The 14,949-nt window shown below is 48.5% G+C and overlaps 1 protein-coding gene and 1 long non-coding RNA gene across 5 annotated transcripts in view; one reads left to right on the forward strand and one right to left on the reverse strand.

The window, feature by feature from the left end:
• The window catches only part of HM13 (histocompatibility minor 13), a 29,617-nt gene that overhangs the window by 7,883 nt on the left and 6,785 nt on the right, over positions 1-14,949 (reverse strand). For 2 of the 4 annotated variants that reach the window (XM_083744568.1, XM_083744566.1), the window contains exons 3-11: positions 13,241-13,323; positions 10,953-11,041; positions 10,115-10,200; positions 9,077-9,202; positions 7,726-7,783; positions 4,761-4,844; positions 3,650-3,686; positions 3,233-3,335; positions 1,604-1,689 (exon numbers count right to left, since the gene is read on the reverse strand). In XM_083744568.1, the coding sequence (XP_083600694.1) occupies positions 1,604-1,689; positions 3,233-3,335; positions 3,650-3,686; positions 4,761-4,844; positions 7,726-7,783; positions 9,077-9,202; positions 10,115-10,200; positions 10,953-11,041; positions 13,241-13,323 (752 nt within the window). Of the gene's footprint in view, positions 1-1,603; positions 1,690-3,232; positions 3,336-3,649; positions 3,687-4,760; positions 4,845-7,725; positions 7,784-9,076; positions 9,203-10,114; positions 10,243-10,952; positions 11,042-13,240; positions 13,324-14,949 lie in introns of all 4 variants that reach the window. The other 2 variants (XM_083744565.1, XM_083744567.1) reach the window with 1 other exon arrangement.
• On the forward strand, positions 10,988-13,234 carry LOC310847247. The gene is made up of 3 exons (XR_014565722.1): positions 10,988-11,069; positions 11,400-11,656; positions 12,971-13,234. It is a non-coding gene; the product is annotated as an uncharacterized lncRNA (long non-coding RNA).

Here is a 14,949-nt window from a genome sequence, read left to right on the forward strand (position 1 = left end):
ATTAGATTTGAACTGATTTTATAAGGAATTGATTTTAGAATGCTGTATTACTTTACTGTTGTTAGCCGCTCTGAGCCCAGCTTCGGCTGGGGAGGGTGGGATATAAATAAAATTTTTTTTAATATTATTATTGTCAGTTCTCCTACCCCACCATTAGCTCAAGACTGCAGCTTCCTGCCCCTTGAGGTTTTATCCTCCTCCCATTCTGTTGAGCTGGGGCACAAGGAGCAGTGCCATGCAGGAGAGGCAGACAGAGCCACAAGCCCCCCACTTCCTGCAAGGAAGAATCACAAACCGCAGGTGCCTTGGCCACTCCTGGCATCCGTGCCACTCTCAAAATGCTTTTACTGAGCACAGGAGAATGGGTTTGCTTATGCTGCAGCAGATGTTTGGGTCCACCCCCCTTGGATTTCACCTTTGGGGCATCTTTCTCATGAGACCAGGGCCCTGCGGGATCTGATTTCTTTCCACAGGGCCTGTAAGAAGAGAGTTGTTCTGCCTGGCCTTTGGCTTAGAATCAATTTGATTCCCTCCCCCTCTTTCTTTTTCCTTTCTCCTCCTGTGAAGAGGCTGCATCCTGATGTTTTAATGTTGTATTTTAATCTTGTTTTTTAAATTGTATTTTAATCAACTTGTTTTTATTATTGGTTGTTAGCTGCCCTGAGCCTGGTCTTGGCTGGGGTGGGTGGGGTATAAATAAAATTTATTATTAGTATTATCTGCTTGGCCACTGTGAGAAGAGAATGCTGGACTAGATGGGCCGATCACTGGCCATGACCCAGCAGGTGCTTCTCGTGTTCTTAATGGTCATGCTGGCTGGGGCTGATGGGAACTGTAGTCCAAAACACCCGGAGGGCACAAGGCTGGCAAAGGCCAATTCACTGACTCATGGCAGATGAAATCGCCGATAACCAGCAGATGGGATGAGGACAGAGCGTCTCCAGTGTGGCACCGGTGGCATTCAGCTTTCTGACTCGACCCAAACGCTCACAGGGGAGAATGTTGATATTTTCACCCCTCCCATTACGAGAATCTCCTGATCTGATATTTTGAGAAAGGAGGGGGCAGAAACTGCTCTTCTGCCCTTCCTCTCCTGATTGACTGACTGCCTTTGAAGAGAGTCTTATCTATGTAGTGACTAGATGGCTGAGTGTGAGATGTAACACTCAAGCAAGCCAGTAGTTCTTTAGTTTGTAGTAGCTATTAGAAATTAAAAGGAGTTATGCTTCACAGCTAGCTTCCGCGTTATTTATACTCTGCTGAGTCTGGTGCTCACAATGCACAGTTGTGGGTCCAGTGCACTGAGACCTGCTTTCCAGGATTGGAAGGTCTCTGAAAGTGCTCCAGTCGCCTAGCCCAGTAGGGCAGAACCAGTTATTGAGCCCAGTCACTGACATCGGTTGAAAGGCGTACTGACAGAGAAGAGAGGCTGGATCCATCTCCACCTGTACCTCCTTTCAGAGGCCTACTTCACACTCTGCAGACTGCCGGAAGGAAACAGGAGATGACTCAGCTGTGCCCCATTCCCCGCAGAGTCCCCCAACCCGGCTGGATCTGCCCAGGCAGAATCGCAACTGCTGTGTGGCCGCAAAGCATCTCTTACCTGAACATCTCTGCCACTTCTCCCTTCACCAGAGCCACCAGGAGAGGGAAGCCGATGCAGGCCGGGACCAGGTAGAGCAGGGCAGGCTGAGAGGGGAAATCAAGGGGGGTGGGAAGCATTAGAAGGGAGAGAGGGGGCTGGAAACGGGGTTCGGGAGACAGACACGGGCTGGGCCAAAATAGGGCACAGAGTGGAACTACAGGGGCACAGCGTTAGTGTGGAGGGCCAGGCTTGCCGCACCCAAAGGCAATTCACCATTTCACACATACAAGTCTAAGGAAGTTGGAAGGTCAAGGGTAGAATTACAAACTGAACACAGGGATTGCCGTGGGCCTGCAGGGGCGGTGGGGTCAGAGTTGCCAAGCCAAAGGCACCAAGTGGTTTAAGTGTCAAAGGCGGACCCCTGAGCTGGGCCTAAAGCAACAGTGGTACCTCGGGTTACAGACGCTTCAGGTTACAGACTCCGCTAACCCAGAAATAGTACCTCGGGTTAAGAACTTTGCTTCAGAATGAGAACAGAAATTATGCTGCAGCGGCGGCACAGCTGCAGCCGGAGGCCCCATTCGCTAGAGTGGTGCTCCAGGTTAAGAACAGTTTCAGCTTAAGAATGGACCTCTGAAATGAATTAAGTTCTTAACCCGAGGTACCACTGTACTTGGGACAGTAATTCCCACCAGTCCTGGCTGGGTTGGTGGCAGTCCAGCCTCACCTGGAGGCCCCACGTTGGTCTGACCCAGGAAGCTAGAGCTCAGGCCTCACGCTGGTGCAACAGGCCATGGGACAGCACTGGCCTCTGGAGTCAGGCAAGCCGCTCTCCTCAAAACACTCGCCTTACTTGTAAAACGGATCTGGGTGAAGCTTCCGACTAAACATCAATAAAAAATTTCAGATGGTGGGAGCCGTTTGACAAGGGAATGGACTACCTCAAAAAGTGGTGGGCTCTCCTTCGCTGGAGGTCTTTAAGCAGAGGCTGGATGGCCACCTGTTATGGATGCTTTGGCTGAGATTCCTGCATTGCAGCGGGGTTGGACTAGATGACCCTTGGTGTCCCTTCCAAATCTGCAATTCTCTGTTTCTGTGAAGCAGATCTCAGCTAACACCAGGGAACTTTCCAACGCAGTGCTCTTTGAGGGAACCAGGATTTGAATCAACCTCCGTCATAACTGGCCTGGCTGGCAGAGGGGTTTTGGCTGAAGGGAGATCGCCATTTGCCTTCCCCCCTCAGGCAATGGAACCCAGAAGAGGGTCACCTTCCATGAACCCTTAAAGCCGGGAGCCCTCTTAAAAAGAATACCCAACAAGCCAGCTAGGATTGGGGCAGTCGTCTCTCTTTCTGGCCAGCTGGGTCACTGGTGAGATGCCCAGAGGCAAGTCTTCGCTGCTGTGCAGGGCTGTTTGCTTAGAAACCATGAGGTCTGCACCTTTTACAAGGGAGCAGCCATGCATCCCAGCAGGACATCTAGCTATCGTGATGCTAGTGGGCTGCTGGAACAGTGTCAAACTCCTCATTTCTCATCTGCCCCTCCCCTTTTCCATCTCCAATTCAAAGAACTCCCTGCTTTCCCAGAAGAGGCAACAGGCCATTGCTGGCAGGCAGGTGGCCTTTGGACGCAGGTAAAGGCAGCTCACCTGGGCGTGTTTGAAGATGTGCATGATGAAGATGGTGAGGCCCAGCCCAAAAATATAAGCCACGAAACTGGTGTAGAAGTACGTGTGCGTGTTCCTCTTGAGGCTGAGTCAGGGAAGGAAGCAGAAGTGGGCGTCACGGGGATCCAGGGGCAGGAGAAGCTTCCCTAACAGCCCACCCAGCGCCATGAACAGGTGAGAAAAGTGTCTCAAAGAAGCAGAGAGATGCCATCAGGCCACAAAGGCATGACCGGAGGAAACCTGCAGGGCCCTTGTGACCCAACCCATCTTACCCTCCAACAAGAGCCGCTCTTGCTCCCAACTGGAATGTTTTCCAAGAGCAGACTGTCACAAAAAGGGCAGCAATACAGGATTGCCAGTGGCGGTATTTTTCCACATTCACCGGGGCAGGGGGCTTACCTGATGTCAAAGCGCAGCAGCAAAGCAATGAAGATTCCTGGTTCGGATTGGGAGAAGAGAAGAGAGCAGAAGAGTCGCGGTTAGGGCTACATGGAGGAGGCCATGCCAAGCACCCACCCACTCAGCCATACTGCCCTTCTCAAGATTCCCTGCTCCCAATATGATCCGTGAGGCCGCAGCACCACCTTGTGGCTGAAAGCAATATCGAGGTGACTCGCTGGGACCTCTGGCAGGGATCAACAACAGGTCATACAGCTCTTAGGAAGAGCTCTAATGGATCATGTCCATGGCTCATTTACTCCATCGTATGCCACACTGCAGCTAACCACATGCCTTCAGGGAAACCCTCAAGTAGAATACAAGTGCAAGAGCACTCTCCCAACTTGTAAAGGTAAAGGGACCCCTGACCATTAGGTCCAGTCGTGGACAACTCTGGGGTTGCAGCGCTCATCTCGCTTTACTGGCTGAGGGAGCCAGCATGACTAAGCCGCTTCTGGCGAACCAGAGCAGCGCATGGAAACACTGTTTACCTTCCTGCCGGAGTGGTACCTATTTATCTACTTGCACTTTGATGTGTTTTTGAACTGCTAGGTTGGCAGGAGCAGGGACTGAGCAATGGGAGCTCACCCCGTCACAGGGATTTGAACCGCCAACCTTCTGATTGGCAAGTCCTGTGGTTTAACCCACAGTGCCACCCGCGTCCCGTCTCCCCTCTTGTAGTTTCCGGCAACTGGGGAAAAGGCCATGTTTTAGCAGAGGCTGGAATGAAAACTTTCGACAGGATAACTCACCTGCCAATCTTCTGGTGTCATAATAGGGCCAGGTAATTAGCAGGTGGATTATTCCCTCCCACCTCCAGGGAACTGGCCTGTGGTCTGCCCCTCGTCCTGCCCTGGGCCAAAAAGAGTTCCCCACCCATGCGCTATGGAATGTGGGATGATCAGGTGACTTTCTAGCTCCACTCCATTTCTCTGCTAAGCCTCCTTCCCTTTCTCCAGGGGTGCAGAAGCTGCCTCCTTCTTTCCAGCCCCAAGAGCAGCAGGCGAGAGCCAGAGGGGCCGTTCCAGAGCACAGAACCAATGCATAGTCACACACTTCCCGACCTCCTTACCTGGGATGACAATGTCCCCCAGGCCCAGCATGGCAAAGTTGTCGGCTTCCAAGCCTTTTTCTAGAAGATCTTGGGGGAAAACCACTGGGAGAGAGGAAAGAGGGGAGAAGCAAGTTCAGTCCATGGCAGGAGACAGAGAGGGAGTCCAAGTTTGTCATTCAAAGACTACAGCAGGTTTGCTTTAAACACCCGGTTGCGTTGCTTTCGCCCGGTAAAAGGGCGAAAGATTTATATGATCTGAAGAAAAACTGAGAACTATTATAATTTTAGAATATCTAACTGTGAAGATTCACAAAATGAAAGGGTTTAAGGTCAGTGAGAAGATATTGAATTATTTAGGCAGGTATGAACAATTTGGGGCAATTAAAATGTTAAAAGTTAAATAAACCTTGTGGAGGGAGGAGCGTTAATGTATTATAGAATTGTACATATGGTTGATTTGAATATGTTATTATTGATTATGTATACCCAATGTATCAGCCGCCTGGGGGGTTTGACTGTGTGTTGGTTGTTGGTAAAAAAAATGAAAAATTAATTTAAATTAAAAAAAATTAAACACGCACTGGTGTCTATCCCAGTGCAGGAGGCCCCGAGCTTCAAGGAGATTAGGCTGGCCTCGACCAGAGCCAGGGCCTTTTCGGCACTGGCCCCAGCCTGGTGGAACGCTCTGTCGCAAGAGACCAGGGCCCTGCGGGATTTGGCATCTTTCCACAGGGCCTGCAAGACGGAGCTGTTCCGACAGGCCTTTGGTCGGGGCCCAGTCTGACCCACCCCCTCTTTTTTTGTTATAACACCCAGTATGTAAGCGGCCTCCCTAACCCTTTCCAACAGCTCATATAAGATCAGAACAAACAGTTGGGCCTGATGAGCACTCAATACGCCCATCCCCTGTAGTGGTTTGGTGTCTGATTTTATTCTGCTCCAAATTTGATTTTAAGATGTATTTTAATTGATTGTTTATGTTTTTAATGTATCATACTTTGATGTTAGCCGCCATGAGCCTGATCCTGGCCAGGGAGGGTGGGGCATAAATAATTTATTATTATTATTATTATTATTATTATTATTATTATTATTATTATTATTATTCCTTTTTTATAAATATTTTAAGATTTTTGAATAAAAATGCAAAGATAAAAAACAGTATGACATATATCATAACATACTTTCTTAACATCTTTGGACTCCCTCACACCTCCCGCTCCCATTTGCATCATTGTCAATTCTTGCCCGCAATTCATCGTCTTGTTTACACTCTTGTGTCAGGTTCATTTAAATATAATCTGTTAGTTCTCCAATAGGTTTATCATTTTTCCTCAAACTTACTTATCATCTTAATTCCATCTAGTTTAGTGGTGCACAATTATTTATGATCTAGCATCCTTTCTTAACATTCAACCAAATTACAATATTTTTTAAAATAAGTCTTGAATTTCTTCCAATCTTCTTCGACCCTCTCCTCTCCCAGGTCTCGGATTCTGCCAGTCATCTCGGCTAGTTCCATATAGTCCATCAGTTGCATCTGCCACTCTTCCAGCGTGGGTAGATCTTGAGTTTTCCAATTCTTAGCGATGAGTATCCTTGCTGCCGTTGTTGCGTACATGAAAAATGTTCGGTCCTTCTTTAACACCTTCTGACCGACAATGCCCAAAAGGAAGGCCTCTGGTTTCTTAGTGAAGGTATACTTAAATACCTTTTTCAGCTCATTATATATCATTTCCCAGAAGGCCTTCACCCTAGGGCAGGTCCACCAGAGGTGAAAGAATGTTCCTTCATACTCTGGCTTCTCCTCAGATCGTATAAATCTTTCGCCTTTTATTATTATTATTCCTAAGGTTGGGTAGGATGGGATTGTGAGCACCCACAGCAGGCAGTGGCCCTAGAGCAAGAGCTGAAGGAACGATCTCTATCTTTCCTTGCTGGGCTAATATTGCTCAGTGGAAGGGGTGGACCAGATCCCACCGCCAAACTTTTGACAGGTGGGTGGGGCTGCCCAGCAATCACCTGACACCAAAGTGAACGGACTCCAAAGCCACGGTCGTGAGCCTTTACCTGCCTCATACCTGAGGTTGGGGTTGGGGCAGGAAGGAGTGCCAGTTCAGGACCTCTGTTGGGTTGAATTAGCCGAGATTTACCAGATGTCCCCATTTCCCGGGGACAGCCCCCGGATTTGTGAATAAGTCCATCCCCAGAATGTCCCCGGATTTCATCTAATGTCCCCGGGAAACGCAGCAGCGGCAGTCTCAGCAGCCCAGAGCAGTTGGCTCTGGCTGGCTTCAGGAGTTGCTCAGAAGTCCCCATATGATGGTGGTGCAGGGGCTCTAAGATGCAGCTTCTGGGCTGCCTCCACCTACCCTGATGCCAGCAACTAAGTTGTGAAGGGAGGCTTCATGCTGCCTATCGGAGCAGCCTCCCAACTCCTATTTGCGTGCAAGCAGGAGCGGGGCGGGGATCTCTCAGCTGTGAAGGGAGGCTTTAAGCTGCCTATCAGAGCTTGCGTGCAAGCAGGAATGGGATTGGGGCTGCTCTGATGGGAAGGGAGGCATTGCGCTGCCAGAGCCTTGCCGCCGCCACCCGGTCCTACTTCTCCACCTTCCATGCCTGACCCACCGCACACCGCTTCCCCACCACCAAAGAACCAACACCTCAGGGGCTGCCCAGGCTCATGGAGAAAGGAGATAGAAGCTTTGGAGGAAGGGGAAACGTGGCGGTTGAGGTCAAGGTGGCGGCTGCCCCTCTGCCACCGCCATCGCTGCAGCATCAACATCCTGAACATGTCTTATTTATTTATTTAAAGTGTCCCTGGATTCATTAAAAAAAATCTGGTAACCTTAAATTAGCCCCACGGAATGGAGGTTTCGCATACCCTGCTCTACAAGAAAGGCTTTCTCTGTTGCTCAAGCTGCAGCATGGCTCAGTTAGTCACTGCTCCTGCCGCCAAAGGTTTCAAAAACCAGGTACTCACATTTTATGGGCGCCTCAAAGGACTTTGCGACCGTCACCATAACGTTGGTGCCAAAGACCTAGAGAGGAGAGAACAATGGTGTGAAGGATGATGACTGCAACTTAAGCATTCACACCACGGCAGCCACCCAACGGAGACCAGGCCTTCCTTAGGAGAATAACTGTCAGAAGATTCGTAAGGAATCCTCTCTGTTAACTTTAACTTTCAGGCATCTCTTGAAGACTTCTCCATGCTGAAAGGCCTAGGCAATTGTTCAGTGTTGAGCAGCTCGTTACTTTAATGATTGTGCTTTACTGATTTTAACATTTTTCAAGACAGTATTTTCATACTGCTGTACACAGTATTTTATGATGCACAGCAACATTACAGGGCTTGGCAGAGACCAGGGTCGAATCCCCAATTGGCCATGAAGCTCACTGGGTGCGACCCCGGAGCAGTCCCCGCCTCTCGATCTAGCCTAACTCGCAAGATTGTTGTAGGGATTAAAGGAGGGGGAGAACCACGAGTGCCACCTTGAGCTCCTTGGAGGAAAAGGCTGAATATGAATGCGATAAATAAATAAGACAGAGCTGGTAACACAAGAATGTAAGAAGCCACACGGCGGCATGAACTCACTCTGCCATAGATCCCTAAGGAGGAGCCAGCACGGTGTAATGGTCTGACAGGGAGCAGGGTTCCCCCCACTCGGCCATGAAGCCCAGTGGGTGACCCTGGGGTCCAGTCACTGCCTCCCAGCCTACCCTACCTCACAGGGTTGTTTTGAAGATAAAACGGGGGGAGGAAGACTATGAGCACCACATCTCAAGCTCTTTGGGGGGAAAGTGGGATATAAATGCACTTTGCCAACCAAGGTCCGTATAGTTAAAGCTATGGTTTTCGCAGTAGCGTTGTATGAAAGTGAGAGCTGGAACATAAAGAAGGCTGATTGCCAAAGAATGGATGCTTTTGAATTCTGGTGCTGGAGGAGACTCTTGAGAGTCCCATGGACTGCAAGAAGATCAAACCGATCCAGTCTGAAGGAAATCAGCCCTGAGGGCTCACTGGAGGGACAGATCCTGAAGCTGAGGCTCCAGTACTTTGGCCACCTCATGAGAAGAGAAGACTCCCTGGAAAAGACCCTGATGTTGGGAAAGATGGAGGGCACAAGGAGAAGGGGACGACAGAGGACGAGATGGTGGGACAGTGTTCTCAAAGCTACAAACATGAGTCTGACCAAACTGCGGGAGGCAGTGGAAGACAGGAGTGCCTGGCGTGCTCTGGTCCAGGGGGTCACAAAGAGTCGGACACGACTAAACAACAACAACAGAAATAATGTATTTAGAGAAACCCTGAGAAACCAGCACTTGCTTACCCAGAAGACATCGTAGACGAAGAGCCCCCCGAGGAGGATGCAGCCGGTGCTGACATTGTTCAAATGCAGCAGCTCCACCCCGTTGAGAGAGAAGGCCAGGCCAAAGAGGTTGTTGGCAATCCAGTGCTGGGGAAAGGGCAGAGAAGGTTAGCAACCAGCATATTATTATTATTATTAAATTTATATATACAGTGGTACCTCTGGATGCGAACGGGATCCGTTCCAGAGCCCCGTTCACATCCTGAAGAAAACGCAACCCGCGTCTGCGCAGGTCGCGATTCACCACTTGTGCGCATGCACGTGACATCATTTTGAGCATCTGCGCATGCGGCGAAACCCAGAAGTAACGTGTTCCGTTACTTCCAGGTCGCCGCGGAGCGCAACCCAAAAATGCTCAACCTGAAGCAACTTTAACCCGAGGTATGACTGTATATTATGAATATAAATATTATATATATTTCTATATTATATATTTTATAAATTGTTATACAGTGGTACCTCGGGTTAAGTACTTAATTCGTTCCGGAGGTCCATTCTTGACCTGAAACTGTTCTTAACCTGAAGCACCACTTTAGCTAATGGGGCCTCCCGCTGCTGCTACGCCGCCGGAGCATGATTTCTGTTCCCATCCTGAAGCAAAGTTCTTAACCCGAGGTAATATTTCTGGGTTAGCGGAGTCTGTAACCTGAAGCATATGTAACCTGAGGTACCACTGTAATTACTAAAATTACTATTATTATTATTATTAATTTATTTATGCCCCGCCTTATCCCCTGACAGGCACTCAAGGCAGCTTACAAATAAAAATAAAAAAGGTAAAAACAGAGGGGGGAGGAACCATCATTAAAAGCAATTAAACACTGCTAGGGTTAAATCTCTTCTCTCCCTCTGCCCTATCTATTAAAAACATAGAGATAATTGCAATAAAAACAGCACCAGCACAGCTCACCCCCCTTGCCTCCCCACTCCCCCAGGCACACTCAGAATTTTAGGCAAACAGGAAAGTGGTGCCCAGGCTTTGCCAGGTGCTGGGCTTACCTTTCTCAACAGGTACCAGACTCCAACAATGCTGCTCATGGCCAGGCACACGAGGTCCTTGGTGTCGAACTCGTAGTTGACAATCTCTGCAACAAAAGCCACCACGTCGTTTTCACCTCTATCAGCCTCTTTTAATACAAAGCAAGAGTAAGGGATAGGCAGCACCCAGCCACCCTGGCAAAGAGCTAAGAGAAGCGACGCTAGTTTTCGCACCTAGATTATAAGCTGACTTAAGACAGACTGCTGACCCACCTAGACTGTTGAAGGTTTGCAGGCAGAGAGAGAGAGAGAGAGAGAGAGAGAGAGAGAGGGAGGGAGGGGGAGAGAGAGAGAGATCTTACCCAACCCCACTCTGCAAAATCCAGTGAATGGAAATGGTGGATCTTGCAAATAATGCCCGCTGTCACTGAACTATGGGTTGGGGGCGGGCCATGAGCTCTGCAAGCAGAAAGACCCACTTAAGAGAGGTTTTAGATATTCAGCTGATTCTCTGATGGTATGTAGTTGTTTTATCTTTGTTTTAATTTTTTATTATTATTATTTAAAGCACACCATTCCACAGGTGTTTCCTGCCTGTGTGGGCATAGAAACAGCAACAGTGGGTGACGACTGGAAGACAAGGGCGCCTACGACACTTGCCCGGTATATTGGCCATATTGAAAGAATTAGAAACTCCAGGGAGAGCCCACTGGCCAAAGCAGAAAACTGCAGGCAAGGCTACTGATGGCCTTCAGGTTGGGGAAAATCAGGAAGCAACAGGCAAGCCAGGGGAAATGTAGGATTTGCACAGGAAATGCTTCGGGTGGGAGTTTGAGTTGGCTGGCAGAGAGGGACTTACCTTCTTTACTTTCCCCAGAGCCCTGAGTGAAGAGAAGCTGGTACTGCTTGTTGGGAAAATTGACGGGGAAGAATTTGTTCATCACGGGGCTGAAATCAAGAGCAGAGAAGGAACAAGGTGACTCCTGAAGAACCATGGATTACTGTATTTTAATATTTTGTTGGAAGCCGCCCAGAGTGGTTGGGGAAGCCCAGCCAGATGGGCAGGGTATAAATATTATTATTATTATTATTATTATTGAGAGAGGAGGGCAGCGGGGTGTCACCCACTAAGCATTCCTGCCGGCCCCAAGTTTAGCTCAAAAGCCTTCAATGAGTGCTCGCCCCAGTCAGGTGTCTAATGCACACACGTGCAGCGGAAATTGAGCCAAGCTTGTGAAGAGGCACACACAAAAATTGGCTCCAGGCAAGGAAGTCTTGCAAACCATGGTTTCCCTTTTCCCTTTAGGGACACGTTTTATACTTGAACAAAGTGGGCTAGTAACCTGTGTGAGGTTATTTGCAAGGCCTAAACCACCCTCTGCCATCGCCTTTAAGGACAGGTCAAATGACACCCTCAGGGATGTCCTTATTCACGACAACAAAATACGGGAGGAGGTCATGTTTAAGAGCTCCCAGCATCATCATCACCAGCCCCACACTAAGAACCAGCTAAAAAGAGAGGCTCAATATTAAGCTGACCCAGAGAGCTTCATTTTGAATTTGGTAAGAAACAGCCAATTTATCAGCTGCACTGTGCATCTTTCATTTGAATCCTGATGGGGCCTGGTGGGAAGGGATTGGGGCCTTATTGCCCCCAAAGGCAGCTAATGTTTTATTTTATTTTTGTACTGAGATGCAAAGACCCTGGAATTGACCACAAGCAGCTCATTAAAAGTAGTGTTCAAAGAGCGGGTATGAACTCCTTTTTCAACGCACAATTTGGCAAGGATTTTAGGAAGACTGAGCCATGCCATGATAGATGCCAATACCATCCTGCTTATTGAGTGTGGTGCTTTTGCAGAACAGTGGCCGCTTCAACAAAGATACAAAGCCAAGGATTTACAGTGGTGCCTCGCAAGACAAAAAGAATCCGTTCCGCGAGTCTCTTCGTCTTGCGGTTTTTTCGTCTTGCGAAGCAAGCCCATTAGCGGCTTAGCGGATTAGCACTATTAGCAGCTTAGCGGATCAGCTGTTAAGCGGCTTAGCGGATCAGCTGTTAAGCGGCCTAGCAGATCAGCTGATAAGCGGCTTAGCGGCTTGGGAAAAAGGGGGGGGGAAAACCCGCAGGAACTCGCAAGACATTTTCGTCTTGCGAAGCAAACCCATAGGAAATTCGTTTGGCGAAGCACCTCCAAAACGGAAAACCCTTTCGTCTAGCGGGTTTTCCGTCTTGCGAGGCATTCGTCTTGCGGGGCACCACTGTAAGCGGATCGCTTTGCCAAGGAAACATTTTGATTTGCCTCTTCACCCAGTGAATGGCACGGCAGACTGCTGAAGTTCATTGGCCAGCTGTGTTATGTTCCTGTCTCCCATGTCAGAGGGAAGTAGAACACCCTGAAAAGGGGACTCCCAGGAGACACTTGAAAAGCACTTCCTAGTTTTGCTTGCATGGCTTTTCCCTGCCTGGAATGCACCCTTCAACTCTGATAATGCCCTTTGCCAGCCGGGATGGAGGACAGAGAGGCAGTAGAAACCAGGCTTCTACATTAATTGTTCCACCCACATTTGCTTTTGGTCCCACCCGCCGCTGGCATGTGAAAATGCAGCCCTCAGTCAGAAAACCCCTGAGCTGCAGAGTCAGAGACATGCTACCAACCTCCAGCTCTGCTAACAAACCTCTGATCTCATCCCTTCTCCTCCTCATCCCAAAACGTTAGTTGGTTCAAACAGAGGAAAATTTATTATATATTTGAGGAATGGAAGAGCAGTTTTGGAAGCAGCCAACTCTGGAATAATATTAGCTAACAGTGTCCACTGGGAATGCCCCAATGTCCCAAAAGCAATTTCTGAAGAGATCTCTGGCTTCGTTTGTTCTAGAGCGAGAAATGAAGGGAAATTTATTGAGGCGTGTGGAGAGAAGGAAGAACCCTGTAATGGCAGGAAAGAGCTGAGAGGAGTGAGGGATAACTCTATTAGATGAAGCCATATTGCTCAGCATTCCCAGCAGAGGCCCTCTAATTTTGCTTTAAAGAAAAATGCCAGCTAAGTTTAGGCTGTTTTGCTGCAACCGGCAGGGTTCAGATTTCTTTTTCTTTTAAATGGAATTGCAACACATAGTATTCAAGCCATCTGTTCTCCTCCTTTTACCTGATGGTGTGGGAAAGGGCAAGGATCCCCAGGACAAAGAAATACATGGAGAGCAACAGGTTGATGTATTCTTGGGAGAATATCTAGAAGACAAGAAAAACCAGTCAGGTTAAACAACCTGCTTTCTAACTATGCAACGTGTCAAAACAGAGGAAGAACAACCCGGAAGCATAATTACTGCTTTTAAATTTTCACATCTAAGCCAGAAGGCTGTAATTTTGCTTTCTTTTAATTTCTGGCAGATGTGAGCAGCTCTCCAGATGTTTCGGACTACAACTCCCATCAGTATGCGCTGACTGGGGCTGATGGGAGTTGTAGTCAGAAACATCTGGAGGGCACCAGGTTAGAGAAGGCTGTCTTATGCCAGACCAGGGGTCTGACATAAATATGGGGGTGCATCATCTCTGCCCAGTCTCATTGCCCAGATCAGATGATTTTCTTCTCCCCTAGGAGAAATGTGTGTGTTCTTTTTCATGAATTTTCTAATAGCACTGCCTCTAAAGGTTAATTCCGTGCTGGTTGGGAAGAGGTTCTTGACTGGAAAAACTCTGTGATAGTTACAATGAAAACTTTCTAATGTTAGACCCAGTAACCAACTATTCTTAGGTCACCTTGATCCACTTTTGCAGTTGTTCCTCACAAAGGCCTCCATTCTCCTGACCTCCAACACAGCTTATCTGCGTATCTCTAAGATACAAATCCTGTGCGATGAACAGTCACCCTGGAAACACCAATTGCCAGTTAGAATTATTCCATTTCCTTTCCTGCACCGGTACAGGCTGTGATTGCCAGTTGCCCAAGGCTGGCTTCATCTGGCAGAAACGCAGCAGGAATCCAGGAAGTTAACAATCTCCGAGGCCAATCCATCATGTCTGTGACAATGACCTTTCTATTTCAGCAGGCATTTTATGACTTCAGGATCAATTTCAATTTCTTTTATCCACTGTATGTTTCCTGTAATCCAATTGCATACCCGATAGAAATTCTGGTGATTAAGCGGTATGCAAACAGTTGGAACGAAATGAAACTATATATCCCAACACCCATTTGCACTTGAAATGGCTTAGGCAAGTGGTCACATGAAGGTGCCTTCTACAGCTCCATCTCACCCCTGGCATCTCCAGGATCTCTAGCAGAGGTGCTCAGCCTTCCTACTACCAGAGATCGGGGACGGGGAAGAATTCAGCACCAACCAGAATCCAAGCCAGAATCATGACTTCTGGTGGGAATGGAAGCATGTCCATTTCTGCACACCTTCCACACCCAGGGGTTTCCAGTGTCCCAAACAGGTAGATCAGCACCCACTTTGCATGCCTCAGAGGAGGCAATCTGGACTGGCATGGGGAACCATGCAAGGCCTTGCCTTGTTCCGAGGTATCCTGCATGCCAGTCAGGAGAACAGCACTGGGGAAGTCTCCTCAGGCCTGGAGCACACTGCAAAATTCATTTGATGCTCCAATACACTCTGGACTTTTACTGGAGCTAAATGGATCTATCTTCCCACTTCACCTAAACTTTTCAGAGTGCAGTTTGTTACCTGCTGCGTGCAAAGCAGACGATCTACCACTGTGCGAGGGGGAAGGGAAACAGGCAATGCAGCAGATCAGATCAGCTCCACTCTCTAGCCTTTCCAACTAGTACTGGAGGCCCTGCTCTGTCCCATCCTGTGGGTGGTGAAGCTGATGAGCATGAGCAGGCACAGGCAAACT

The sequence above is a fragment of the Podarcis gaigeae genome, assembly GCF_964106915.1.
Source record: "Podarcis gaigeae genome assembly, chromosome: 6".
NCBI classification, from domain to species: domain Eukaryota; kingdom Metazoa; phylum Chordata; class Lepidosauria; order Squamata; family Lacertidae; genus Podarcis; species Podarcis gaigeae.